The sequence below is a fragment of the Colletotrichum truncatum genome (genome assembly GCF_014235925.2).
Source record: "Colletotrichum truncatum strain CMES1059 chromosome Unknown Contig_0001, whole genome shotgun sequence".
Lineage (NCBI taxonomy): Eukaryota > Fungi > Ascomycota > Sordariomycetes > Glomerellales > Glomerellaceae > Colletotrichum > Colletotrichum truncatum.
The window spans coordinates 2,699,366-2,725,435 of NW_027222398.1; the positions used below are offsets into that span (position 1 = coordinate 2,699,366).

Below are 26,070 nucleotides of genomic sequence, written 5' to 3' on the forward strand. Positions count from 1 at the left end.
AATTCTGTTTTAACAGCTTGCGGCACACCCACGCATTTCCCTCGATTGGGAACCTCCTACGTACAGGAAAAACTCTAGACTTAATATTGGGACGATGGGTACTGATGGACCATACCCTCGTCTACTTTTCACCCCTTTATTTTGCGTGACGAAACAAAAGCACACAGGGCAGTCCGTCGCGTCCTTTCCATCAAAGCGCTTGGTTTCGACAAGCTTGCGCTTATTATCCCGTCCGGACTATGTTGGGAGTAGTGGTTGCCCGGGCTGTATGCCGAGGGTTTGGAGGCTTATGACCAGACTCAAGAAGGAGAACGGCAGACACGTGGAGAACGGAAGCGCGAGATTGATGCGACATGGAGTCGGTTAAGCAACGAAGATAGAAGGGTTGTTGTGTTTATTGAGGAACCATGATGTGTATACCTTTTACTTTCAAGCTTCTTTGGCCTCTTGCGGTGACATCTTTTTACGTAGTGACATGTGTTTGCCCCTGGACTAAGAAGTATCTAGACAAATCAACCCTAGGTAACGTTATCATGGCTCGCTGGGTTTTATCTGCTGCCCTTCTATAGAAACCGAAGGTTTTAACTACCGGCAGGCACTATGCGGAATGTTTCAAGGTGCACAACCAAGTCTTGTTTGTTTGCGCTATACGTTATCGGTATACTCCTCTTTCGAACTTCTCGGTATCGTAGAACTTGGGCACCACAGTATTTCCGTTGAATATACGCCCATCAAGCTCATTCACAGCCTATCGTTCGTCAGTCCAATCAGCCGTGGTATTAGGGGCGAAGAAAAATCTTCAACTTACACGAAGCGCAGATACTTGGTCGGTGAACCTGATAAATACCTGCCTGTTTTCGACGTCGATGTACAATCGCTCGACTCGCCCGTACTGCGTCAGAAGTTAGTACCAATCCCGGTATCCAAACAAACGAGGGAGATAGTCGTCCGCTTACCTTCTCGCCGCACTCCTCTCCGATCTCCTGCCCTAGCCCGCTCGCAATCTCGCCCTGTAAATCTTCCATATTGTCGAGCATGTTCTGCAGCACGATAACCTCGCTCATGGGCCCGCCGAACTTGTTCCCGCCTTCTCCTTCTGCGTCCTTGCGCTTTCCACCGAGGATCTTGGCCCGGTTGGCAGGGTCGGCCCAGCCGCCTCCCTCTGCGTCCGATTTCTTTTTGCGCTTCTCTACTTGTACCCGCAAGGGGTTGACAATACCAGATTCGTCGGCACCGAGCCCGGAACCCTTCGTCCAGCCGTATTTGGACATGAGGCGCTGGGCGAACCCTGCTTGACCTGGACGGTTGGAGCGAGGGGTGTCGGTCGAGTCTTCTTGTGAGGCACCGAGCCCGAGAGTTGGTGGTGGAGAGGCTGCTTCATCGTCGGGTTCTTCGGCGGCTGGAGTGTAGCGGACCGGTGCGCGAGATATCGTTGCTTCGTCTGGGGGTGGAGGGGGAGGACTTGGATCAGAGGGTGGAAGAGGTGCGGCGGATACAGACTTGGCTAGACGACGGGCATAGGCTTCATCACCTGTTGTGTCATTGGGGGGCGAGACCTCGGGTTGTGGTTGAGGAGGTGGTGAGCCAGGGGGCGGCGGTACAAAAGAGTACTCCGGAGGCGGCGCGAACTGGTCTATTGAGTGTAAGCCAACAGTTGACAAAGGTGTCGTTGCGCGACAAAGCGTCTTACTCGTTGCTGGCCGGCGATCAGCTTCCTCTTCGCTATCATTACTTGAGCTGCTGCGCCGGCGGTGACGATAGAGCATCCTCTTCCAGTCCTGGATCTCGCGGATGCGCTCGTCGCTGCGCAAATATTCATCAACGTTGGTGGGCTTTGACGGGTCGTAGATGTCGTCCCAATTCGTTTCAAGAGGCTGGTTATGGTTCTTCTTCTTCTTCTTGCGTCGGCCTCCGCGCTGGTAGGAGCGTTCGCCTGTGCCATAACGCCATTCGTCTTCTTCGGTCGCGGTCCAGTCTGCGAGAGTGCTCTTTGGAGGTGGTGCCGAGGTTGCAGCGGATGCTGGTGCAGCGGATGCGGTTGTTATCGCGCCTGGAATGGCTTTTGGGAAGCTCGGTTTGGCTGGTTTGGTGGATTTGGCTTGGGGTCTGCGAATGGGCTGGAAGCGAAGGGCTGGAGGTGTGTAAGTCTCTTGAAGATGAGGGATGACGGCTTAGGGGGGCTAGGGATACATGGATCTATGAGCTTCTTGGCCGCTGACCCGTCCTTGGAGTCTGCGCCGGCTGCATCTTGATTGTAGCGAACTGGCGCGCTGGATATAGTCGCGGACGAGGGGTCGGCGGCTGGGTCGAGGAGGTTTGCGTAGAGGGACAATCCACCTCTCGCGGGGGGAGGTGGAGGAGGCGGTGCCGCCATGGAGCACGAGAGCAGCCAGCAAGAAGTTCCTGATCGGTGTACAAGTTACCCAAGTTGTTTTCACAGAACACTCTATCGGTTGCGGTGCTGAAGACTTGTGCTAGCGGCAGCTATCCCAATCGTCGCAAAGATTATGACAATCCACTCTCAGCCTGGCTCGCAAGGCGGAGTTGAAGCTGGCGGGAGCTGTAGGCGGGCCCACCCGCGTCAAGGTTATGCTGCACCCCAAGCAAAGTTCTGTCATCAATGCGGGCCGGCCGATAGGGTTCTCCAGTGCCTTAGGCGCTGAAACCCACCTCCTGCGGCGTCCGGCACAGCGCCCAGCTTGCCGCGCAACCACATTTCCACTGCGTGTTGGGGGCACATCTGGGCAAGTGGGTTCGGGGAGGGTGCCCCTTTCACTGTACTATGTAGCCGGGTTCACTCAGTGGGCTGTTCGATAACGAGACACGGCAAAAAGGAACCGGGGGGACTCGGCTTGTCCCAGACTGGGCTTGGTGTCCTGAGCACATCATCGTCCTAGTCACTTTCTCCTACCAGGGGAGAATTATCCGTATACCCTCGGGTTTTTTGCTTTGCCTGTCTCCCAACATCACCCTGTACTAAAACATAATTTTGTTGATCCTCCTCCGTTGAACGGCACATTAGGTCTATATTTTCCGGCGTGTCATTCAAATACAATTGAGTCGCCATTTAACTCATATTGCTGCTGCATCTCTTGCGTTATCAGACTTGTTCATCTGATCCCTTACTCCGAATCTTCTCCGACCTCGCTTCGCTGCTGGTTGCAATCCGACTTGCCGTCGCTTCGCAGCGCATATAATCATACCCTGCTTCCTCCAATAACAAGGACTCATCCGTACATTCATAGAAAATGGCTCTGACTCTCCAAACCGCCATTAACGGCCCGGCTAACTCAACAGCCGTCATTGTGCCGTCGAAGCCTAGTGCTCTTAACGTCACCTACGGCGATCTCATCAGGGAAACGGCCAACTTCCAGGGCAAGCTCGCCTCCATCGGCATCACACACGGTTCTCCCGTTTCCATTGCGACTGTCAACTCATATGAGTTTATTGTCTCCTTCCTGGCTGCTTCCTGGCAGCGCGGCATTGCGGCGCCCCTGAACCCGGCCTATAAGCAGGACGAGTTTGAGTTCTACATTGAGGACGTCAAATCTGCCATTGTGCTTGTCCCGAAGGGCGCCTATGCTGCTGGTGCCCCCGCTGTCAAGGCTGCCCAAAAGTTCAACGCCGCCGTCGCGGAAACTTACTGGGATGAGACAAAGAAGGAGGTTGCTCTGGATGTCAAGGAGTTGGGCCAGCTCCAGGGCAAGGGACCCGAGCAGGTCTTGAAGGCTCAGCCTGATGATGTCGCTCTGGTTCTTCACACTAGCGGAACCACCTCTAGACCCAAAGTTGTGAGTTGGTATCCCTGTTACTGGTGAAAGTGTTCATACTAAGAGTGCAAAGGTTCCTCTCACTCACCGCAACTTGACTAGAACAATGAGTGAGTCCTCAGCAATGAGCATTGACCTTTTCAAGGCTAATACGAAGCAGAGAACATCCAAAACACCTACCAGCTTACGGATAAGGACCGCACCATGCTTGTCATGCCCCTCTTCCATGTCCATGGCCTTCTCTGTGGTCTTCTTGCGCCTCTGGCCTGCGGCGGCTCCATGGTTGTTCCCAATAAATTCTCCGCCACCGACTTCTGGGCCGACTTCATCACCCACAAGGCGAACTGGTACACTGCTGTGCCTACCATTCACCAGATCCTCCTTAAGAACCCGACGCCCAATCCCCTCCCCGAAATCCGCTTCATCCGCTCCTGTTCGTCCCCGCTCTCGCCAACCGTCTTTGCCCAGCTTGAAGCTGCCTACAAGGCCCCCGTCCTCGAGGCCTACGCCATGACCGAAGCTGCTCACCAGATGACCTCCAACCCGCTCCCTCCCGCTAAGCGTAAGCCCGGCACTGTGGGTATTGGCCAGGGCGTCGAGGTACGCATTCTCGATGACGAGGGTAACGAGCTGGAGCAAGGAAAGGAGGGCGAGATCTGCATCAAGGGCGAGAACGTTACCAAGGGTTATCTCAACAACCCTAGTGCCAACGAATCGTCGTTCACCAAGGGCGGCTTTTTCCGCACGGGTGATCAGGGCAAGAAAGACGAAGATGGATATATCGTGATCACTGGCCGCATCAAGGAGCTCATCAACAAGGGCGGCGAGAAGATCAGCCCCATCGAGCTCGACAACGTCCTCACCCGTCACCCCGCCGTTTCTGAGGCCGTCAGCTTCGCTATCCCCGATGAGATGTACGGCCAGGATATCGGTGTCGCTGTTGTTCTCAAGCAGGGCCAGCAGTTGAAGCAGGACGACCTGAGGAACTGGGTCGCCGAGAAGCTGGCCAAGTTTAAAATTCCCAAGAAGGTAAGATTAAACGCGATCCATGTGGTTTGAGAGCAGATATGCTAATAATTTAGATTTACTTCACTGAGACGATGCCCAAGACGGCCACTGGTAAGATTCAGCGCCGCATCGTCGCGGAGAAGATGCAGCTGCAGGAGCAGCCCAAGGCCAAGCTGTAAACGTGAGACTATGGCCCGCGGTAGACTATTAGACCTTTACACCTTAGACGATCGTGTAAAAGTGATTGTAAATCATTGACTCACATGGCATAGAGCAAGACGTATTAGAAGAATTTTTTTTTTTTTATAGATACCTAGATGGATAGATGAGAGTGGGGTTTCCCATGTATACAAACACCATCGAATTAAGAATACGCAATGCGGCCGTATTAGCTCTTGGGCTCTTCAAGCAAAGCCGCATCCCAGGCCCATCCCCAAGGCTTTCATTTACCAATTCATGAAATAAATTTGTGATCCAAACATGGAGTTTCATCCATCCGTTCGCCCGGTCTTGCTCTGAGACCACAACCTACCAGTTTCCCAAACGCCGGATCATTTCAAAAGGGTGATCACACCTATCGAACAAAGCAGCATCTGTGCTTTAATCGTAGTGTCCACCCTCCTCCTGATCATCGTCATCAAGATCAGGATCTTCGCCCTCCTCTGCGTCATACAACTTCTTCGGGGGCTCCGCCGAGCTTTCAGAAACATTCCTGCGCACGATAGTCTTGGGTTTGACGGCGTGCAACTCAACCCAGCAGGACACACCTTCGGGAGTGTCCCACCTTACAGGCTCAGTGTTGTGCGCGGCAGCATCGTCCAATTTTGCGCCCTGCTCCAGGGCAAGCTTGCGCACCTCGTCGTTGGCGTCCGCGAGGCCAGCGTACACACCCAGGACCGTGGTAGAAGAAGCGATGTCGTCGCCACCGTCCTTGTAAAAGACCAAGGCTACGGCGTGCGGGAAGTCGCGGCGGCCCGTGGGCAGCGTCGCAGGGGCGGGACGCTTAGCCGGGGGCGGGGAGTTTTGGACGGCGGAGGTCGTGGAGGCGGTACGCTTGTGCGCGGATGTGTCCTCGACCTCGGACATGGCTTTGATTGTCATTGGCGGTGTTTCTATGTGGTCGTGTAGATTGGTGTTATCCAACAATATGTGTGAGCGATTCAATCTAGTTGTGTGCGTGTGTATGATGCGAGAGATCAATATGATATAGACGAATTTATGTATGGTGTGATGTGACGTGGTGTGGGTAGGTAAAGTATTGTTCAAGATATTTGCATGTCTTGGTTCGATTTGATGCAAGGGAGAAAGGGGATTGTAGAGAATGGCGCAAAATGTCGGTCACTGGCGGAATCGTTCTTATATGGTTCCTCCCAAGTCTTAGTGGTCGACTTTATGACTGATTATCACGGATAGATGGAGTGCGCCGCTCTTCCTCGGAGCTGTGTAAGCCCGTCCGCTTTCCTTTCCAACCCGGTCTGGCGGTACTGCAGTTCCTGGAAGCTGCTGGTCTGACATGGATCGATTCGAGGGTCTGTGGAGCGGGTTGGGCTTTACGCCGCAGGTCACAAGGACAGGCTCTCGGGGGGTCCGATGACCGGCGCTGCCGCCGCCGTAAAGAGTACCCGCTGCTGCAATTGAGTGCTGACGGGTTTTGTAAGGTGCCGTCAAGGGCTGATGAGGGCCTGAGGCGGCTCGGCGTTGCCAACGAGTGCGCGAACAGCGATGAGCCGACTGTAGCCAGCTGGCCCCGCCGGTTCCCCAGTATTGGGGCTGGAAGTTGGAAGCAAAGCTGGGCTGATGAGCACCAGGGACAAGGATAGGGGCAGTTCCATAGCCCGGCAGCGCAGGATCCTCTCTCTCTTTGGGATCAGTCAGTCATACATCCAGGAGCATGTTGTTCACCAATCGCCAGTCCTGAAGTCATCAAAGAAGAGGAAGAAGGAACTGCGTCCCCATTAACCGCCCAAATGACACGACCTGACCCACCTCTCCCACAACAGGGAGGGTTCCTCTGTCTCATTCAATCTAGGCCATAGCTATCTCATCTTGATATCACATCATTCCTGGAGACCGAAGAGACTCAGACTGACAGAGTGAGCGTTGGTCGGTGTTCCCGGGGCAGCTGCTGGCCTATATAAGTTATGGAAAGGCTCCAGTCATGCGTATGGTTCCTGAATTACCTGCAATATTCAACGCCATCACCAGGATGTTGGTATTGACACGAGGACCATTGCCTTGCAAGAGGATCCATCTTGCTACTCTCTGGGAAACTGGAGCTCTCCATAGGGTCACTTGTCAACTCAAAGGCATTTGAACGAGTTCTTTTCACTGACGTCAATTCCGAAGTTGTTTCCCTGAGTCTTATTGAGGGCATCATCAAGGTGGAGCAGAACGCCTACACGAAGTTTATGTGTTCGTTAAAGAGAACGAGCATACTCCTTGATACTTGTCATCGCCATCAACTTGTGACAGTCAACGTATGTAACTCAGACGCACATAATCCTGGATGTTTCTAGATTGCCGCACCCGGCGCACTGTTGTTGATCAAGTCGTCATCCGAACTCAAGAGACTCGAGTTCGACTTAGAGGTGCTGAAAAGTATTTCATTGGCCCATACCTGAATACACCTGAGTTTGCCTCGTCCTGCTCACCTTTCCCATTACCTTGGACTACCATCCTGCTGCCTGACGGTCCGCCGTGGCCAGCAAAAGAACACAAGACCAACCCAATGATACAACCGCTTATCCACTTACGCCGAAACCCATTACATTGCTGCTCAAGTCTAAGCCTCGGCCTGTTCCTCGGCCGCCACCCTGAGCTCATAGTTGAGATCAAAACACTCAGCAAGAAGTTCGCTAACACTGCCCTGGCCTTCCGGGATATCGTTGTTAATCATAAATTTACCGTCTTGGCGCATGTTGTCGATCGAATGAAGCTGGATGCTGTCAGCTAGCTCTATCTTAGTATGTATGCACAACGTACCTTCATACTGTAAGGATACAGCTCTCTGACAGATTGAACACCTCCGTTGTTCTTGACCTCGATCAGACATCTCTTGAGCGTTTGCAGTTGATTATAGATGGGAAGCAACGCCTCAGAAACCGGCTCGGATGAGATCATTAGGGAGTAGACATAAGCATAGCTTCTTCGAATCAGATAGAGCAGGGTCTGCCAACTTTGTCAGTGCCAATCCCGCCAAGCCGACAGGTTCACTTACTCGTTGTACATAGAGCTCGGCGGGCTTGCCTTCGTCGTCAAACCAGTTGCCGTTGACTCGACTCTCGTCGATCTTGTCCAGTTGCCTCTGGAAGTCGAACAGGTCCGCCTCCCGAAGAGACCATGCCTGTGTAATTGAGAGCTTCTCTAGCTCGTTTCGGATTCGTACAAGTACGTCGTAGGTGGCCTTGAAAGGCTCAGGTATCACTCCTTTCCTCTCAAGGACGATTTCTGACCACTTCAAACACTTCTGCAGAAGTTCGGCCACTTCGTCGCTTCCAGCCGGCACCTTTCCATCCAAACCCAGAAGCTTACCCTCTTTTCTCTTATCTTCGATTTCGCGTAGCTGGGCCTGAAGCTTCTGAACTTCCGATGGAGAGAACTGTGCGGAGTATTAGAATGAACACTCTGGACGGTAGAAATATAGTCATACCTTGGTTCGGGTGTTGGCTAAAGACATAGACCTCAAGATCGAAATAAGCTTTTCGTAGGTCTTCGGCAGAGGATCCTCGAAACGGTCCAGCCGCTTCTGGAGACGCGCCAACGACTTCTCACAAAGATCTAACCTATTAGATAGCAACGTGATGAGGTATGGCGAGTAGTCAGTCTCGGTAGACTTGACATTGTGGGCAAGCTTCTTCAGAGTGTGCGAGATGCTTTCGAGGTCCTTTGACGAGAAGAGGTCAACTTCGGTTAGGTGGTCGAGAAGTCTTCTGATAGTAGATGTTAAAGCGTAAGCGGCCGGGGCCTCGTTGTTTCGGCCAATCGTCATGAAAAAGAGCGACAACAGCTGGAAGCAGCTTTCTAGCACTCTATCCACTGAAGTGCGGGTTAGCCGTTGACCCCGCACAGCTGGGACGGTAGCGTATTACCTCTGTTCTCCTCCCTTCGGTCAGCCGACCGAAAATCATTGAGCTGACGGACCTGTTCAATGGTCTCATCGTAGAGCGGGATAACATCCTGGCTGCGAATGTAGGTGGTGCGGTCTTGCTTCAGTAGCTGCAATCTGTCGCGGATCGAGACCAGCTTGTCTAGAATCTCCTTCTCACGGGCGTCCCGTGGCGGAGGGCAAGTAGGGGTGTCCATCTCGCGTGACGTAATTTATGACGGGCGCTGATTGCTGGGAGGATTGTAGAGTTGGAATATGGGAAATTGTCGGCTGTTCACGATCATGGACGGCCAAGGTATGCACCTCGTGCGCTGAGTGTCAGTACCCTTGCAGTGCCAATGACCCAACATTCAAGGAAGCACGATAGCGGGGTCGTCGAGATTCAAGGCCGACAGCAGCCAAAGTCCAAAGGAATACTGATGCCGGTTTTAATAATGGTCCAGCTTTGAGTACTTGACTTGGGGGCAATCGGAGTTGTATTGGTAAGATAATCTGTGACAAAGGGTCCTCTGCCGTGGCATCCGCCGAGAGATATGTAAGTAGGTGCGGATGATGCTCGTCACACGTTCGCCCAGCTGGACAGGAATCCAATAGAAGCACGTCAACGCTTGTGATAGAGGTGGGGGGGAGGAACGACCGTGCTGGGAAAGTCAAATCGAGGCATCAAGGTGGGGCACAATCCAAGTGATACCGGTACAGTGGGGCAGACATGCCCAGGCTGCCGATCCGCAATCCTATTGGCTCGCAACTTCGGCCAATCAAAACCATTGCAGAAAACACCCCGGAGGCTGACTTTAACCGAAACCGCCGAATTGTTCAATTAGGTCTTCAAAGCCCTGCTAAATTTTGACTCGGTGGATGACCTCGCGATAGCATATTGACTACTCCTCTGACAACCACACTCTACATCCGCGAAGACATCCCTCAGTCGCAAACCGCCCAAACCAGTCACAATGTCGACCGCCGAGCTCGCTTCTTCCTACGCGGCCCTCATCCTCGCCGATGATGGTGTCGAGATCACTGTGCGTCGCCGCGAACACACCCCGCTACGAAATTCGAAAAAATAAGAAATGATCGAAATACTAACAGTACTGGTTCAATAGGCCGACAAGCTCCAGACCCTGATCAAGGCTGCCAAGGTCGAGGAGGTTGAGCCCATCTGGACCTCTCTGTTCGCCAAGGTACGACGCGCCGGACGATGAACCAACGACTTTCCGGGAATAGCAAAGACTGATATCAGGAACAGGCTCTTGAGGGCAAGGACGTCAAGGACCTGCTCTCTAACGTCGGCTCCGGCGGTGGTGCTGCTGCCCCCGCTGCTGGCGCTGCCGCTGCCGGCGGTGCCACCGAGGCTGCTGCCGAGGAGGCTCCCAAGGAGGAGGGTATGTTGCAACTCACATCTTGTCTATCTGTTACATCATCTGACAATTTCCACAGAGAAGGAGGAGTCCGACGAGGACATGGGCTTCGGTCTCTTCGACTAAGCGGTTTCCTACGACGATTTCCCTTTTGTACTTCAAATGCATGGTTCCGGGGGTTCTACGAATCGCGCGATCATAAAGGATTGGGTGGAGGCACGATATCCTGCTGCCTGGACAGAGTAGCTCTCATACGATAATGTGAAGAAGCTCTCTACGTGGAGTTCACTGGACATCCTAAAAAAATGAAAGTGGAATTTGGCGTGCTTTGATCAAAACCTGGCCACGAGCAGTGCCTGAACTGGAGTCTTGGACGCCGACATGATACACCAACATAGTTTGAGTGGGAATGGCTTATGATCCTAAAATTGTTTCCTGGGCGCAGCGACGCATGTGACGAGTGATAATCTTGCTTCTCCTATTCTCTACTTCCCCAACGCCAACTCAATTCATATCCCTTCCGCCGACTAGGTCTAGAACATCTATTTGACTATGAGAACGGCACTTGGTGTCAGACCCGCCTCCTTCAGAGTCTTGCTGAAATCCATGTGGCCCTGGAATGTCTTCTTGGGGAATGTGGTCGAGAAGCTGGTGACCTCTAGGCCATTCTCTGACTGCAGCATCTGAGCAACCTCGAATAGCGTAGTCTCTGCGGGGAGTGTCTTCATGACATTGCCGCCCGAGGTCTGTAGTCTTAGCCGTGCTTCATTGTGGTTTGCCGTGGTTTTCGGGATGGAGGGCGCTGCAACAGGACCCGGCGCGGGAGCTCTGCCTTCTCTTGCAGCCTTAGCCTCCTCCGCCTTACGGCGACGCTCTTCCTTATCCGCCTCAATTTTGGCCTTGATGCGGCGTTTTGCCTCCATGTCGTCGAGTTTCTCTTGGCGTTTCTTCGCAGCCTCCTTGATCTGCTCCTTGCGTTGCAACTCTTCTTTCATCTCCTGGCTTTCTTTGGTAGCTTTCATGCGGATCTGCTCGTTGCGCTTCGCGTCCTCTTTGTCCTGAACAGCCTGTTTCGCCTTCTTCTCCTTAAGTTGTTCGCGAAGCTCTGCCAGCTTCGCTTTCTTTTGTTCGTCAGTCAAAGGAGCGATCTCCTCCGTTGATTCTGAGAAATCAGTGTGTTCACTAGCAGAATATTAGCGAGCCAATTCAGGATGAAGGATTTGCACCAGGTTGAGAACTTACGTCTTGGTAGCGTGGTAAGAAGCGGTGTCCTGGGACTTGAAACGCTTGCCGCACTCATTGCAGACCAGTGACTTGGCAACACCACTCTCAAGGGCATCAATATTGGCTTGGACTTCATTCTCGTCATCTTCATCGTCCTGAGCCGCGCTGTTGGCTGCAGCAGTGAGCTCATCAAGAGGCTTGTCCTGGTTGGCCTCAAGCCACTCGAGAGCGCCGTTCACTACGCAACATGAGCATCGCACTCTATGGTATCTCCCATATGTTATAGACACTTACAGTTTCCGGTTTTCTTCACTGCAAGCTCAGCCCGAGCTTTTTCAAAGCCCATGTCGAGCAGCTGGTCGAGATCGCTTTGGGTCATTTTGACTGTCAAACAGGGAATGGCGGGGTTGTCGGGTGGCGGATGAGGAAACGAGAATGCTGTAGCTAGTTGAGAAGCCAAACGAGATAGCAGTTCAAAAGAAACCTAAAAGGGAAAAAAAAGAAAAAGAAAAGAAAAAAGATAACTTCTTGTTTAAAGAAGCAAATAGAGCAGTGAAAGAAAGCCGATAAACAAAAGATGTTTTCGTATCGTAGCTAAATGGCATGTAAAGACACGGGAAAGCTCTGGCGTTTCTAAGAAATGATGACCTGAGTTGTTACTTTCTGCGAAACGAACGTCATCTGCAGGTGCCTTCCAAGCTGTGGATAGAGGGGCTACAGTGGCTGAAGCAGGACGAGATGGGCAGGAGCCACCTCCCACCTTCCACTTTGCCCGAGGTTCCGTCCTACCTCAGCAATGAAGTCCCTGGGTTTTTAGTGGACGAACTCCCGGATTAACACCCCTGTCCCTTGGACTGTTTGCCAGTGGAGGCCCCAGCGAGAACCTCCGATTGACCGCTCGCTACCTCAGGCTAGGGGCTACCTTAATGAAACCTGGCCTGGAGGTCTGCTCTGAGCCAGGACAGCGTGCGCATCCTCCTATCCCAATCGAGCCCAGCCCGTTGGTTAGTTAAAGTGGTGTGTATTACGTCGTGCGCTCCCGTGCGAAACACCTGCTTTTTTGCACTTACCATTACCCGTGCCTTACCCTTCCTTCTTTCCTTCCGTTCGAACACCAAACCTTGCCCTTGCCTTACAACCCAGCGCTTTAATATCGCCCCGCGCGCGACATTCCTTCACGTCTTCTCCTCGACCCTCGTCTCTCGCAAATCTCTTATTACTATCCAGGCCGACGCCTGCGTTGAATGCGCCGAAACCCGCCGAGTCTCCTTTTTCGTCCCTAAGTGTCCGCAACGCCCTACCACCACCACCACCGCCACCATGTCGGTCGATATCGAGCCTACTGAGCTGAGCTTCAAACGTACGTCTGTGTCGGGAGTGCTTCGAATAGGCATGATGTTTATGATTTATCTCTCAGGGCCCTTCACTGTTGAGGTTTCTCAGATCTTGCGAATCAAGAACCCGAACCAATCCCCCATCGCCTTTAAGGTATGTTAGCAATACATTGGCCTACCGTCATGTCAGCAGCTGCTTAAAAGAGAAACCTCCAGGTCAAAACCACCGCTCCTAAGCAGTACGGTCCCCTGCATCTTTTGCAGTACTCGAACAGCGACTGACGACAACTTCAGGTACTGCGTTCGGCCCAACTCAGGTCGTGTTGAGCCCGGTCAGGATGTGGAGGTCACTGGTACGCATTTCGGACTATTGCCAGGTGGTCACATGCAACTGACCAAAACCAGTTTTACTCCAAGCCATGAAGGCGGAGCCGCCCCTAGACACGAAGTGCCGTGACAAATTCTTGGTTCAATCCGTTCCCATTACTGCCGACAAGGAATTTGCCAGCATTGCCAACATTGTGAGAACAGACCCCAACGTTGGTCCGAAGCCGTGGCGCACACGCTAATTGTAACTGCCCAACAGCTCGACCAGACAGACAAGGCCAGTCTTCAGGAGAAGAAGATTCGCGTTACCTGGCTGCCCGCCGACGACCAGTCGCCCAACGGACCCAGCGCCGCGGCCGTTGCTTCTACTCCCAGTCGTCACTCCGTCGTCAATGGCGTACGTCTTGTCCTCCAACCAGCACAGTCAGTTTCGCGTCCTTGCTAACAAGAGAACAGGATCATACTCCCGATGTTTCACGCGTTTACTCTTCTCCCGGTCAAGAAGCCGACGGTGCCAGCCCCAACGCTGCTGCGCAATCTGGAAGCCCTGACGTGAAAGACGACTCCGTTTCTGAGAAGGCGCAATCGACGGTCAGTGCCGCAAGTCACGTCGTTGCCAGCACTGCACAGGCCACGTACGATGAGTTGAAACAGAAGCTTCAGCAGGCCGAGGCCAAGATTGCCACCCTTCAAGATACCAGCGGTCTTCGTCAACGCGTGAAGACAGAGAGCGAAAAGTTGCCCAGTGCTCAACAGGCTGCTGCGACAGTAAGGCAGGGAACGGAGGGAGTCTCAGTACAGATGGTTGCGATCCTTTGTCTGGTCAGCTTTCTTCTCGCCTACTTCTTCTTCTAATGCTTCGAAATTCCTTGATATTCCCCCCTTTTCTATGGTCTTTCTGTTGGAGGATTCACGACAAGACCCAAACGGCAGACGAGCCTAGTATGCTCAGAAGCCAAGGGTAACGGCATGGCGAGAGGATGTTTTGGCGGTGAGATTTATGGTGGACATGAAGGAGGATCCATTACTGGCCTCTCTTTGACATGGAACGGAGTCACAAACACGCTTGTAACTATACAGTTGTTTATTTTGTCGTAACGGCCTGGCGTCCTGGACGCGAAGTTCTCAATTCGAGTTTTTCATTTGTCAATCAAGGCTACAATCATCGCACCATCGGATCTTTGGCACCGAAACTTATGAGCCTTTTTCTCTTGGCCACTGTCATACTTCTCCATTGGAGCTCGGGATTAATAACATCGCCTCCCTTGAGAAACTACCACCCTTTTATATCTCATGTCCCGGTCATTATTAAACAACAAAAATGCCCCGCCTGACGTATTTTTCCATATCGACAGGATAATCTTTAATCATGAACTGACCAAACCAAACAATACTTTACGCAGTAACTTTAACTGTCTACCCCGGCCGATTTTCTCCGAGACTCGTCACTCAGGCCTCAATCTCCTCACGTGTCCACTTGGCGCCGCCGCCAACCATACGACCACCCTGCTTCCTCTTGACACGGCAGGTCATGCCGACGTTTTCGTCCCAAATAAAGCGCCAAATGACGTACGTCCAGCTCTGGTGGTAGGGCAGATCCTCGTAGAACTCGCTGGCAATCTCGCGCAGCGCATGGAGCTTGGTCCAGGGGACTGCGGGGAAGTCGTGGTGCTCGTTGTGCAGGCCGACGTTGTAGGTCAAGAAGTTCAAGGGGCCGTAGTAAGAGAAGGTCTCGGGAACGGGAATGGTGTTCGAGGGATCGCGCTGGGCGGGCGAGACAGTCTCATAGACGTAGTGCTCGGCAATGAAGTGGCCAGCCAATGGGTGCAGGGAGCCAGCCAGGAACGAAGAGATGAGGAAGTACATGACGGCAGTGCCGCCCCAAAGGGAGTAGATAAGATAGTCGAAAGAAAGTTGAACCGCGATGTTGAGGTAGTGTAGCCAAGTCAGGGGGATGCTGTAGACGGTCATAGGACGGATTGCGTAGAAGAAGATCTGGAAGGTGCAGAAGAATGCCTTGCCGAGGATCGAGTCCAAGAAGACTGCTTCGAGGGCGGTAGGGAGATCAGTGTCGAGGCCGTCCACACCGAGGGACTTGTGGTGCGTCAAATGGTAAGGCTAGTTGTTGTTAGCCATTGTCTCTTCTCTAGGTTTCCCTGCCTCGGGCTGTTGTGTCATCGGTACTTACCCTGAAGGAAGCGCTGTAGGGCACGCCAATGGGCAGGTTCGCGAAGATGGCAAAGATGCGATTGGCCATAGGGGAGCGGAACGCAAGGTTATGGGAGATCTCGTGGATAGCGAGGAAAAGATTCTGGTTGGCAGTGGCACCAAAGACGTAGCCGACGATCCAGAACTTCCAAGACCAGAATGAGGCGTCGCGTAGGTACCAGGCCCAGAAGACCTGCATCGCGACGACGCCAGCGACTACATACTTCGTCAGGGGCTCCGGCCCACAGAGCTTGGTAACCTATACGTGACAAGAATGTTAGCCTTTGTAAATGGCGTTGGTCAAGCCATTGGGCCCATTGGAAGCTGGAATGGCGTCCAGGCCCGATTGCAGCTTACCTCTGGATGAGCCTTGATAATTGCCAGGCGGCGGGTGCGGTGAGGTTCCTCGGTGTAGGTCCAAAAGAAGTCGCGCTCCTTGGGCGCGGAGGTCGAATCTTGTTGGTCTGTTGCATCGGTGGTCAGCTTACCGGCCGCGGTGCCGTTGGCGGCCTTGCGCTTTGACGGTTTCGTCACGGTCGAAGCGGCGGACGAGGCCATTGTTGCGGTTCTTGGAAGCTGGGATGTGCGGCGTGACAGTGAACGACAAGTCAATGTAGATGGCCTGAGGTTTATTTGATGTTTGGTGTTGGTGTAGACAGAAGCAGTAAAATCTGTCCTTGTCCTAACCAGGAATAGGAGAGAGAGTGTGTAGAGGGGCAACGAGTAGAAAAGAAGGGAGCGGATCTGATCACCTGCTCAGGCGGTCATTGATATATAAAGATCGGACTAAAGAGAAACAGAACCGTAAAACGAACGAATCCCTTGCTCAACCGTAAATTTGTATTTCCCCTCTGGCGCAAGGAATCGAGCGTTGATGGGAGAAAAATCATGCCTCGAAAATGGCAAATCTCCTGATACTGGCTGTAGGGGGCCCCGAAGCGGTGTAAAGGTCGCCTGTGGCGCAGCGGGTATCAGTGGGGGAAGGGGATACCCTTGCCCCGCTGTGGCCAATCGTTCGGGGCATGTGTTTTGCGTTGTGTAGTCGCACGGATCCCACCAACAAAATCGATAGCTGTAGCCCAGCCAGACGCCGAATTGGCAGTCTCCTTGAGAGGGGCACATTGCAGAAAAAACATTGTCATATTTTGTTGATCCTTTCTTCTTCCCCCTGAACCACCTCAGCGGTTGGTCGTTGGGGAATTGGGGAAGTTCTAGAACCCCACATACCACCCTATTCGAATCCCCTGTACGTCTCTGTGTAACTTTTCTGGGGCAAGGAAATGCGCAGAGTTATCGTGCATGCAAGATTGATCATGTTTGATTTCCTTGTTGCCTTTATAGTAGTTTACCGTCTCATAACGACATCGGGATCTTTTTCGTCGCTTATACAAACCCTAATACGAGGTAATCAGTTGCAGGTCCTCATCTGACGGGCCCTGTGCGCCGTCCTGTTGTAAGGGAAGTCTGAGGAGCATGACCCTTGTCGTTTATTTGCGAGGTTCAGCTCTGTGGGCTGTTTGATCAGGTACGGATACGTTGTATATCAAGAATACGTGTACGTTACGTACCACTGTGAGAGAGCATAAACAGCAACACTTGATCAGATCCCGATCTAGCATTGAGGTTCGTGGGCGAGACGGGCGTTCATGCAGATCCCCACGTTTCTCCCGGTTTCTTCTCTGTAATGCTGTGGCCAGCAATTGAGCCGCGCATCGGTCAGAGACATATTGCATTGTCATATCAGAGTATTTACAGTCGTGCAAGGGATTGGACCGTTGGCATGCCGCCTCTGCAAGCTTATTTATCCGTCCTGGTTACCCAGATTTCTTTGCAAGAGCAAATTGATTGCGGATGAGCTTTCGGAGGATGATAGGCCGTGAAAGGGGGAGTTGCGAGCATACAAGTTTACTTAAATAAAGCTTGGAAAGGGATTTTTTAGAGCATGCTTTACTCTGTCATTCAGAAACTCCTAGGCGTTCAGGACTTTTAAGTTCATTGATAGCATGCGTCTTGTCATGATTTCGGCGCTTCTGGCGTCCATCACCACCTCGGCAGTTGCAAAACCTGAAAAGATCAGAGGTGTAAGGGACCCTATCTATCACTTGTATCTCCAGCCGTACCCAAAGAATGCGACGATCCCAGTGCTGGGGCCTGAGGCGTCGGCCGAGTCCTTCAATATCGCAGGCACCATCCAAAGCGCCAATTCAAGTTCATATTTGAACGTCGGAAGTGATGCCACGTCGTACAAGAGCCTCAAGTTCAGCAACAGCTCGGAAACAAATGCATGGGGGCTGGAGGGTGACGCGATAATTACTACCCGAAGTAGCAGTTGGGGGCGCCGTGAGTAACCTGGTATTCGGCTGCGCGCTTTGAGCAAATCTAATTTTTTGAGCAGAGCTGAACTTTCTGGTCTGTCAGCTTGATGGGAACTATTGGCAGCTGTACCTACAGACTGGCAGCGATGTGCCAAGCGGCAGGACTTGTAGCAACTATCAGACGATTCACCTACCTTGTCTTTGTTAAACATGTTTGTCAGGAGCCGAAGCCAGATAGCTACGCATCAAACGGAAAGCAATCCTATGAAGGTGGCAGTTGTATGACTGGCAGCCGGGGAAACCCTTTTCAACCTATGTACAACCCTAGGCATGATTCCGGTGCTTCGCAAAGAGTGTGAACAAGGAAGCCGTTGGCAGCCACAACAGACGCCACTTGGAAGTCAACGGACACTAGTGACGTGATAAACCCCGTTTGGAGGACTGTTTCAGATCGAACTATTTGTCAGGCGACGGAATGGAGAATGTCAAAAGTACCTAGGCAGCTTGCAATGGACGCATTGGAATAAGAAGACCTTAGTGAGATGGTGAGGAGAAAGGACACAGCCAAGCGTGTAGTTGAGGGCTTACCAGAAGGACAGAGGATGAACGAGCTATAGTGAAGATGAATAGAAACCTCTTAAGCACGTAAGAAAGGGGGTCGCTGCTGCCAATAACTCATCCATTCCGCGTGCAATCAAGAAACAAGCACACATACAATGGGTATTAGAAAGAAAAGTTGAGAAAGTCAGGTGCATCAAGATCCAGAAGGTTGTAAATGCAAGAACCAGTCTTGCTTCCTCTGCCACCCGCTTGCTGCGGCAGCGGCTAAATAGTAGCTTCACAAGAATGAGGGGAAATCAGAGATGTTATGTAGCAGTAGCTTAGAAAATTGGCCAGAAAACACCACAGCTACAACTTACCATCGTTCAACACAACGGGCTTGGTAAGACAGGCTACGGATGTAAGGGGACAACCGTGTGCAAGGCAGACGCTACTGCTTTTAGTTTTCATTAGAGCCCGAGATTTTCGTCAAAGTACAGATATTGAGTTCAGGTTGACGGATGATGGCAACATCAATCGTCCAGGTGACTCTTAGTAGACGCACTGGATGAAGCTCAAGGAGGGTTAGGTGAGATTGAAGAGGGTAGTGACCGAGATGAGGAGGTGCCTCATGATTGGCTGTCACATGCAGACTTCGCGGAGGGAAGCCAACAGTCAACGGCAGGGATGATATCACAGGGGAGTAGTATGGCACAAAACAAAGTGGAGGCGGCCCTTTTATTTTTTTTTTCCAAACCCCAAAGCACCTCACCTGCAAAGCACTCTGCAACGCTGCAATAGTCCCTGCGAAAGCCTCTGTGGTACGGAGTATCCCGGTAGGTCTGTCAAGGCCCAGCTTATGGACCAGCCAGGAGGGCCTGGCCTGTTGGACTGAGGACCCGAGGACCCCCCATCTGGACCTGCATTGGTAACGAAGGCTGATAGGGGCACGCGACCTGAAAAGGATGGATTTATCGCACCAATTTGCCATGGCTTGTATATTTATTTGAGAAGATAATGGTCCAGATTAGGCTTGGATGATAAAGGTGGCCCAGCTCTGGCGTCTATCTGGCTCGATAATCGTGCTAAGCTGGTCTCATTGTTGCCTGTCAAAATAGGAAGAAAGGGGAAAAACCCTCCAACCGTTGCCGTTTCTTTCTTGTTTCTTTGAGTAACGGGAGTGGCCGGCCAAAGACAGGAGAAGAAACGAATGGGGGAAAAGCTTTAGGCACTTCAACCTGAGAAGTGCAGGTTCACCGCCAGCACCCACCAACCACTATCCACCCCCGGTGCCAGGCTGGTTGGTTCACTGCCTTTTCGCTGTCGGCAGGTCAGTAGCGCCACGTGAAGATAAGCTAAGGCGGCTGGCTACCTTGCTGAACTTGGCGTCTTAGGCGAACAAGGCCACCACCAAGAACAGCCTTTGCCTTAACGATAAGCCCAAGCTCCAACTCTGGGTCCGTTTCTGCTTCCTGCCACCTCGCCCAAAAATATCCCGTCCTGGTCGAATTTAACCAGCCTGCCTTCCCTACGTCGGCCCGCCCTAACACTTTCTCCCCCCGAGCGAACGCCCACGTTCCACGACTACGACTTCATCTACAGCTACAGCTTCTGAAGAACCTGTTTTGCCCGTCCTGGATCGCTGCTCCCTTGGCTACCGAAAAACGAAACGAGCACTTCCCTACCTCCCCCACTACCAGCTCGGCCTCGGATTCCTCACCGTCTCTCTCTGCACACGAACATCTGTGAGCTCGTGCCCCCTCGAACCGAACGCGACAAGCACCAGCCGGCGCTTCTCCCCTGGACTCCCTCCTCCGACCGACCTCTCTCAAGTCGGTTCACTGTCCAAAGTGGCAGACCGTCGCACTACACAACCTCCTCTGTCGGCGCGGCTCCAGCAAGCCAGCTCGTCGCGCCGATGTGGTGGTTCTTCCGAATCATCGCCAGTGCCATCTTCTTGTTGAGCATAGTGCTTTCGATACCCGTCGCCTTCGATGTCGGTGGCAGGGACAGCGGCCTGGCATACAGCCTTGCCCTTTGCGGCTTCTACTTTGTCTACTCGGCCATCGCCGTCGTCACCCCCGCCGAGTCTCGCGTTCGCTGGGCGATATCTGTCATTCTCCGCCTGTCGCAATGGATTATCATCCCTGGCCTCATGATTTGGGCCCTCGGCCGATTCGCTGTTGATGCTGGTGCTACCAACTGGGTGGAGCGGACGCTACAGGGTATCACCACCTCCAAATCGACGACATGGGGCGAGTGGGTGTTTGGTGAGGGCGGCGTGGTCGAGACCATTACCTTGGGCGGCTGGGATAAGACGCTGCGGTACTCGAGCCCGGTCTTTCAACTGTTGGAAGGATTCTGTACTCTGCTCGTTATCCAGGCAGCGGGCCAGATCACAAAGTGGCTCGTGAACAGAGGACGGAGCGATACTTGGATTGTAAGTGTAAACCCTGTCATGGGCTTTGGACGTCCATTCCACTCCCTGTAACAGCCATACCTCGTTGCTCGGGATCAAACATCGCGTTCACTTCCATGCATGCTAACATTTATCGCAGATCACCCTGCTCGCAATTTCTGGCAGCGTTCTTGCTAGTGCCGTGTACTTCCTTTGGCGCGTAGCCCACTTCCCATACATCAACAACGTCGATGCGATCCTCATTGGGGTTACCATGACCTCGGCCTTCTTTCTTTGCGCGTATGGCATTGGCAGCGGCCGTGGAAACGCTCTCGAGTCATCTCTGCTTTTCGCATACGTCGTCCTTTGTGTCTACCAGATCTTCACCGATTACCTGCCCTCAGAAAATACCGAAGCAGACCACCAGCAGTCGTCGCAACCCGACTTTCCGCCTCTACCACCAATCATCATGGCCTCTTACTCTACTCTGCTGCACATGCTCGGCTCCCTTCCGCACACCGTCCACTCGTCACTTACTCTTCTTTACGCTGCGTTCCAAACCATCACCCCCTCAGTTATCATTTCGCTCGCTTTCCGACTGCTCGTCTTCTATTGCGCCACCCGTATCATTCCCGCAGTACGTGAATCTGGCGCCAGGGCTCTCATGGAGGAGCCCTCTCTTGAGGACTCAGACGCGGCGAACTGGCTCCTTGGAATCATCACTTACTTCTCGCCCTCGATCCTCATCGCCATGTACACCAGCCTGCTTCTGCAGCATTTTTCGACCAGCGACGGGCCCGACGGCTGGACGCTTAGAGGCGGCGACCCTGGCGGTAACGTATGGCGGTGGACGAATGTAGTTGCAACGATGACCCTGTATGCGATCGAGCTGTACTTGGGCAACGAAGACCACGACAGTGGTTTGACAAATCATTGGAAGCTGGACTAAGACGCAATATGATCAAAAGGTCTCGTGACATTTACTCCATATGAAGATAGGCGAGACACCCTGAGTGCTCAGGGACTAATGAGCGAGGTCTGTTTGAACAGGCTAACAGAAACCGGTTGATCATCGTACATAGGATATTTATGGCACATGGGCTTCGGGCACGGGAAGGGGATAGGGTAGGCACGATACGGCGTTCGGGGAGGAAGTCTGCATGCTCCAATGGCGAGTTTTTTTTATACTGCTGATTCTGCGGCTGGGCTTCAAGGGACTTTGACTACTGCCGCCTAGGGGCTTATTACTTATGCCTCGGGCCTTCTCATAGTATACTAGGAAATTCGTTTTCTAAGTCAACGGCTTCTATAACACTCTTGCAGCCCGTATTACTGGCTATATCGTGAAATGTTATAACTGAAAACTAGGAGTTATGTGGCAGCATTCGAATTCGCGGGTCTATTGGCGTAGAATGCCATGAAAGTGGTCTCCAAACAAAGGACTATTAATATGGATATCTGTGAACTGATTGTGTTATTGCTGTTGTTTTTGTAAAGATTCCTTGAGTGGAGTCTACTGTCTAGTTTCACGGAGAGCATCACTCAGTTGTACCAACCATAAATCTAAAAAATTCGGAACAAAAATTGCTTCTCAGTGATTAGGTTATACTTCTATGCCACCTAGGCCTTGTGATATTCGGCTATAATCGAAGAGCCTGGCCAATAGAGGCTATGACTAGTGAAGGTGGTGGCTGCGAAAACCTCAATAATAGTGGTTAACAACTCGGTTATATCAAAAGCAAAGCGTCTGTTATTTTGCCATGGTCAACATTCGAGGCCAGGCTAGAAATTTGCGGTGACGTGCCTTGTAAGCCGATGTAATTACATAGAAATGCATTACAGGATATATCTTCACCAAGGAAGGCATGGCTGTCATGGCCGATCTCTATTTTGGCGCCATGGCCATCACAACTACTCATTTGAGGCATGGTTAATACAGAGAAGGTTCGACAACACTTACTTGTAAAAGGGAAGGGCTTATGTATGACAATAAACAATACATTCACACCTTAGTGGAGAAGACTTCCACTGTGGAGGAGGATGAGGCAGTAAATCATAGACACAATGGCTTAAAAGTTGCATTGCTCGGGAATAATGGGTATCGCACGCACGCACCCATTTGCAAGTAAACCCCGACCTCGGTAACTCCCAAACTGCGCAACTTCACTTACAATCAACTTAGGCCATGCTAAAATATTACCAACAACCCTGATTCCGTTCAACGTTCGCCAATCTCTTCCCTAAACTACAAGCAAACTCACCTTCTGCGCTACACCCAAATCAGTAGCTTTTTCAACCAAGTGACACTCATAATGACAGAGCAGAGCCCCGCCCCTCCCACCGTCTCCAAGACGACAATCCTCATGGCCGGGCTTTCTGTGGACGTCTACGGACTCGAAGAACTAGCCTCTCAGAGGCCCTCTACCGTGTCTTGCCTCTGGATCTATCACGGCCGCGGTAACACCAAGGAGAGTTTGAGTGATTTTGCCAAGCGTATCGTCTCACGCCACGCTGCTGCTGCTTCTCCCGGCGGCAGGGGTTTTATTGCCCTCGCATTCGACGTAAGAAATCATGGTACTAGACTCTTGTCTGAGAAAGCGAACGAGTCCTGGCGGGGCGGAAACGCGACGCATGCGATCGACATGTATAGCATGGTTGCCGGCATGGTGAGTGATACCAAGCTCCTGATGGATGTCGTCGAGGGATACCTCAAGGTTGAGCTTGACGGAGATTGGGGTATCGATCAACACCTCGCGCTGGGAGTAAGTCTTGGGGGTCACAGTACGTGGCAGGCCCTTTTCGGCGAGGAAAGGATCGGGGCCGGGGTTGTTATCATCGGGTGTCCGGATTATATGGGTGAGTTTCTGATATCTGGCGATGAGGTGAAGGAGGAGAGAAAGACGGTAAAGCTAACAAGAGTGGAAAGCTCTGATGTCGGACCGCGCGCAAAGATCGAAGCTGTCGACATGGTCTGCCGACGATGCCGGCGCGTCGTTCCTGGGAAGCAAGGACTTCCCGTCCGACCTCGTTTCTGCGTGTCTACGTAACGACCCAAAGGGCATTCTGTTCGGCACCGGCCCCATCCTAGCAGCGCAGAGCCTTCCGGAGTCTGAGAGGCAGCGGCTGCGTGACATTCTCGACGCCCGTGTCAGGGGAAAGAAGTTCCTCGTCTGTTCCGGAGGTGACGACAAGCTGGTGCCATACTCCAAGGCGAAACCGCTGGTGGAGTTTTTTGAGGAGGCGACGAGGACTTGGTATGCTGATGCTGGAGTCACGTTTGAGAATATCGTGTATGAAGGTGTGGGTCATGCATTTAGTGAAGACATGATCGAGGACTCGTGCCGGTTCTTGTTGGCCGCTGTGGCTTCTGCTGGCGTGGCGGGAGGAAGCAGGTCCAAGATTTAGCACAGATGGCGTTCACCAATACCACGAACTCCAATCCTCCTTTCCCACCACAAGGCTACGATTCTTGACGATCTATTTTCTGCTATTTTTATTTAGGTTGCGTTGGACTACATGCTAAAACATCTCACCTTCTACGCGGCTTGTCCCTTGCCAGTCAGTTGTATCGAGCCAAAGTACATATATGTAATGTTTGCACTAAGATTCGCAACTTACATTGCCGTTTGAAGAGAGAATGCGTTCCAAGCAAATGACAAGCCCACTCAGGTGAAACATTCATGATCAGTTTGTTCAAGGAACGCATCATACCAAACAAGTCCGTACCCCGCCTAAACCGCCTTGAAGATGGAATCAATTTCTGAGAAACTATGCGATTACTACCAGATATTCTCTTTTGCTGAGACATGATGAATGGGATTCCATACGACTTGACATGTAAGGAAAGAATAGAGAAACGATATTGGTGGTTAATCCCAAAATAGGTTGTGTTTGCTATGTCTATGCAATATGTTAAACTCAAGTGTGCAGTTTGGGTTCAAGGCCATGCTAGATCTGGGAAAGCCTTGATTGAGAAAGGGGTTTGGCAGAGCATTGCGTCAAGGGATAAAATGATGCGATCTTGGACGTATAAGGGAAATCAAGGAGTCTCAGCTGGCACATTAAAACTGTCGAGAATCACATTTTCTGCAGGACTGTTACGTTCATACCTCACTCGTGGCCTTAGCCACATAACATGGAGTTAAGCATATGTGCATTTCAACTCTAAACATTAATATTCCCCAGTGAAGTGCTGTGGTTCAAAATGCGTGGCGACTCTGGGCAATCTTAAGCTCACTAGCATCAGCCATCTGGGGTGATTCCACATACCTGGTCTCAGGTCGGGAAAGGCGGATACGAATACGTCCGACAACGTCTGAAGTGAGTGTGTAGTATATCTGGGTAGAGTACTCCTATGCCCATGGCCTCTTTGCGTCGTCTACCAATGCCTCATGACCGTCCACTATCCTTGTGGCCAAACCGCTTCTGCGCCTTTCCTCATCGCTGATGAATAGCCTGTCCTCCAAACCCCATGGGTTTCTCGCTCGCCTCTTGCCAGCAAGACTCGGGCCGACCCCATGGGGATCGTCTGTCCACTCATCCACAGCGCGCTGCACGCCCGCAATAGCTCCTTGTTTCCCACACTCACCCTCTCCTTTGTCGGTCTTTGCGACAGCGGCAGCTTGCATACCTGGGGGGTTGATTCCAAGGAAATAGACCCGGTCGAGAGGAAATCCAATGGCGGTGCAGTGGCCATCGACGATGCGGGGCCGTTTGAATGCGTGGCTTACGATGGTGAGCTTCAGGGGCCAAGCGGAGTATGTGCGCCAGAAGAGAATGAGGGAGTGCAGAATGTTGTGGTATGAATCCAGGGCTAGCGTGTCCTCAAGGATGCGGGAGGCGAAGATGCCGATGGTTTCTGCGGAGAAGATGTTGAAATACCCATTTGCGGAGGCGAGAGATGCATAGCTTGCTGCTTCAGAGAGTTGGGTTTCCTTACGGGTTGGACCTCTGATGAGTGTGTTAGTTATGCATTGGAATGAATGTATGGTCAGGGTAAAATGGATGGTGGTGTGTAAACGGATGCAGGAAGGGAGGAGTAAGGTTAGACGAGACAAGCGAGACTCTTGCAGATTGAAGTTCTCTCACCCTGAAAAAATGAGCACGGCGGTTGGGTCGTCCCGGAGTGCAGTTAGGCCGGCCTTGATGTGTTCGATGAATGTCGGCGTCTCGCCGGTTTGGAAGTCGGCGATAAGCCACTCCGTCTCGGCGTGACCGTTGGCGAGGCCGCCGGTCCAGATGCCGTGACAGCAAACGACAACAAGGTGAGTGGGGTTGCTCATGACCGAACCGGGATGATTTGGCTGGCGATGGGGTTTTGAAAGATGCCAACCTGTTTGAACTACGCATTGGCTTCTGTTGTGGGTTAACCGGCAGATCATGTGATGCTGTGGCGGTGAGAACTTGCTTCCCCGTCTGCATGTTATGCGAAGCTTCTCGGCTGGTGGTATGGATGTATGCAGTTGTGAGATGGATTTGTTTCA

The 26,070-nt window shown here is 52.2% G+C and overlaps 12 protein-coding genes across 12 annotated transcripts; 6 read left to right on the forward strand and 6 right to left on the reverse strand.

Moving 5' to 3' along the window:
- Positions 1-652: 652 nt before the first annotated feature.
- On the reverse strand, positions 653-2,374 carry CTRU02_200697 (g-patch DNA repair protein; the record flags this gene model as incomplete). The annotated part of the gene is made up of 4 exons (XM_070203729.1): positions 653-748; positions 809-892; positions 957-2,131; positions 2,191-2,374. The coding sequence occupies 4 exons, from the start codon at positions 2,372-2,374 to the stop codon at positions 653-655; spliced, it is 1,539 nt and encodes a 512-aa protein (XP_070062311.1).
- An 874-nt stretch (positions 2,375-3,248) lies between these two features.
- CTRU02_200698 (peroxisomal-coenzyme A synthetase) lies at positions 3,249-4,957 on the forward strand (the record flags this gene model as incomplete). The annotated part of the gene is made up of 4 exons (XM_036718704.2): positions 3,249-3,791; positions 3,844-3,880; positions 3,931-4,799; positions 4,853-4,957. 4 exons carry the CDS (start codon positions 3,249-3,251, stop codon positions 4,955-4,957), a joined length of 1,554 nt encoding a protein of 517 aa, XP_036589704.2.
- A 421-nt stretch (positions 4,958-5,378) lies between these two features.
- Positions 5,379-5,879, reverse strand: CTRU02_200699 (actin polymerization protein; the record flags this gene model as incomplete). Its single annotated transcript, XM_036718705.1, has 1 exon — positions 5,379-5,879. One exon carries the CDS (start codon positions 5,877-5,879, stop codon positions 5,379-5,381), a length of 501 nt encoding a protein of 166 aa, XP_036589705.1.
- Positions 5,880-7,560: 1,681 nt separating this feature from the next.
- Positions 7,561-9,080, reverse strand: CTRU02_200700 (uncharacterized protein; the record flags this gene model as incomplete). Its single annotated transcript, XM_070203730.1, has 5 exons — positions 7,561-7,713; positions 7,761-7,946; positions 7,996-8,385; positions 8,428-8,813; positions 8,867-9,080. The coding sequence occupies 5 exons, from the start codon at positions 9,078-9,080 to the stop codon at positions 7,561-7,563; spliced, it is 1,329 nt and encodes a 442-aa protein (XP_070062312.1).
- A 756-nt stretch (positions 9,081-9,836) lies between these two features.
- On the forward strand, positions 9,837-10,367 carry CTRU02_200701 (ribosomal protein P1; the record flags this gene model as incomplete). The annotated part of the gene is made up of 4 exons (XM_036718707.1): positions 9,837-9,905; positions 9,987-10,064; positions 10,130-10,265; positions 10,321-10,367. 4 exons carry the CDS (start codon positions 9,837-9,839, stop codon positions 10,365-10,367), a joined length of 330 nt encoding a protein of 109 aa, XP_036589707.1.
- Positions 10,368-10,783: 416 nt separating this feature from the next.
- CTRU02_200702 (uncharacterized protein) lies at positions 10,784-11,844 on the reverse strand (the record flags this gene model as incomplete). The annotated part of the gene is made up of 3 exons (XM_036718708.1): positions 10,784-11,423; positions 11,484-11,703; positions 11,760-11,844. The coding sequence occupies 3 exons, from the start codon at positions 11,842-11,844 to the stop codon at positions 10,784-10,786; spliced, it is 945 nt and encodes a 314-aa protein (XP_036589708.1).
- A 941-nt stretch (positions 11,845-12,785) lies between these two features.
- On the forward strand, positions 12,786-13,981 carry CTRU02_200703 (integral er membrane protein; the record flags this gene model as incomplete). The annotated part of the gene is made up of 7 exons (XM_070203731.1): positions 12,786-12,825; positions 12,883-12,953; positions 13,016-13,038; positions 13,094-13,152; positions 13,205-13,338; positions 13,386-13,523; positions 13,583-13,981. 7 exons carry the CDS (start codon positions 12,786-12,788, stop codon positions 13,979-13,981), a joined length of 864 nt encoding a protein of 287 aa, XP_070062313.1.
- A 594-nt stretch (positions 13,982-14,575) lies between these two features.
- On the reverse strand, positions 14,576-15,892 carry CTRU02_200704 (dihydroceramide delta(4)-desaturase; the record flags this gene model as incomplete). Its single annotated transcript, XM_036718711.1, has 3 exons — positions 14,576-15,244; positions 15,282-15,593; positions 15,692-15,892. The coding sequence occupies 3 exons, from the start codon at positions 15,890-15,892 to the stop codon at positions 14,576-14,578; spliced, it is 1,182 nt and encodes a 393-aa protein (XP_036589711.1).
- A 1,445-nt stretch (positions 15,893-17,337) lies between these two features.
- CTRU02_200705 (uncharacterized protein) lies at positions 17,338-17,857 on the forward strand (the record flags this gene model as incomplete). The annotated part of the gene is made up of 2 exons (XM_070203732.1): positions 17,338-17,674; positions 17,724-17,857. 2 exons carry the CDS (start codon positions 17,338-17,340, stop codon positions 17,855-17,857), a joined length of 471 nt encoding a protein of 156 aa, XP_070062314.1.
- Positions 17,858-20,107: 2,250 nt separating this feature from the next.
- On the forward strand, positions 20,108-21,536 carry CTRU02_200706 (ER membrane protein; the record flags this gene model as incomplete). Its single annotated transcript, XM_036718713.1, has 2 exons — positions 20,108-20,629; positions 20,748-21,536. 2 exons carry the CDS (start codon positions 20,108-20,110, stop codon positions 21,534-21,536), a joined length of 1,311 nt encoding a protein of 436 aa, XP_036589713.1.
- A 1,363-nt stretch (positions 21,537-22,899) lies between these two features.
- Positions 22,900-23,992, forward strand: CTRU02_200707 (uncharacterized protein; the record flags this gene model as incomplete). The annotated part of the gene is made up of 2 exons (XM_036718714.1): positions 22,900-23,443; positions 23,514-23,992. 2 exons carry the CDS (start codon positions 22,900-22,902, stop codon positions 23,990-23,992), a joined length of 1,023 nt encoding a protein of 340 aa, XP_036589714.1.
- Positions 23,993-24,939: 947 nt separating this feature from the next.
- Positions 24,940-25,968, reverse strand: CTRU02_200708 (DUF218 domain-containing protein; the record flags this gene model as incomplete). Its single annotated transcript, XM_036718715.1, has 2 exons — positions 24,940-25,537; positions 25,676-25,968. The coding sequence occupies 2 exons, from the start codon at positions 25,966-25,968 to the stop codon at positions 24,940-24,942; spliced, it is 891 nt and encodes a 296-aa protein (XP_036589715.1).
- Between the last annotated feature and the right edge of the window lie 102 nt (positions 25,969-26,070).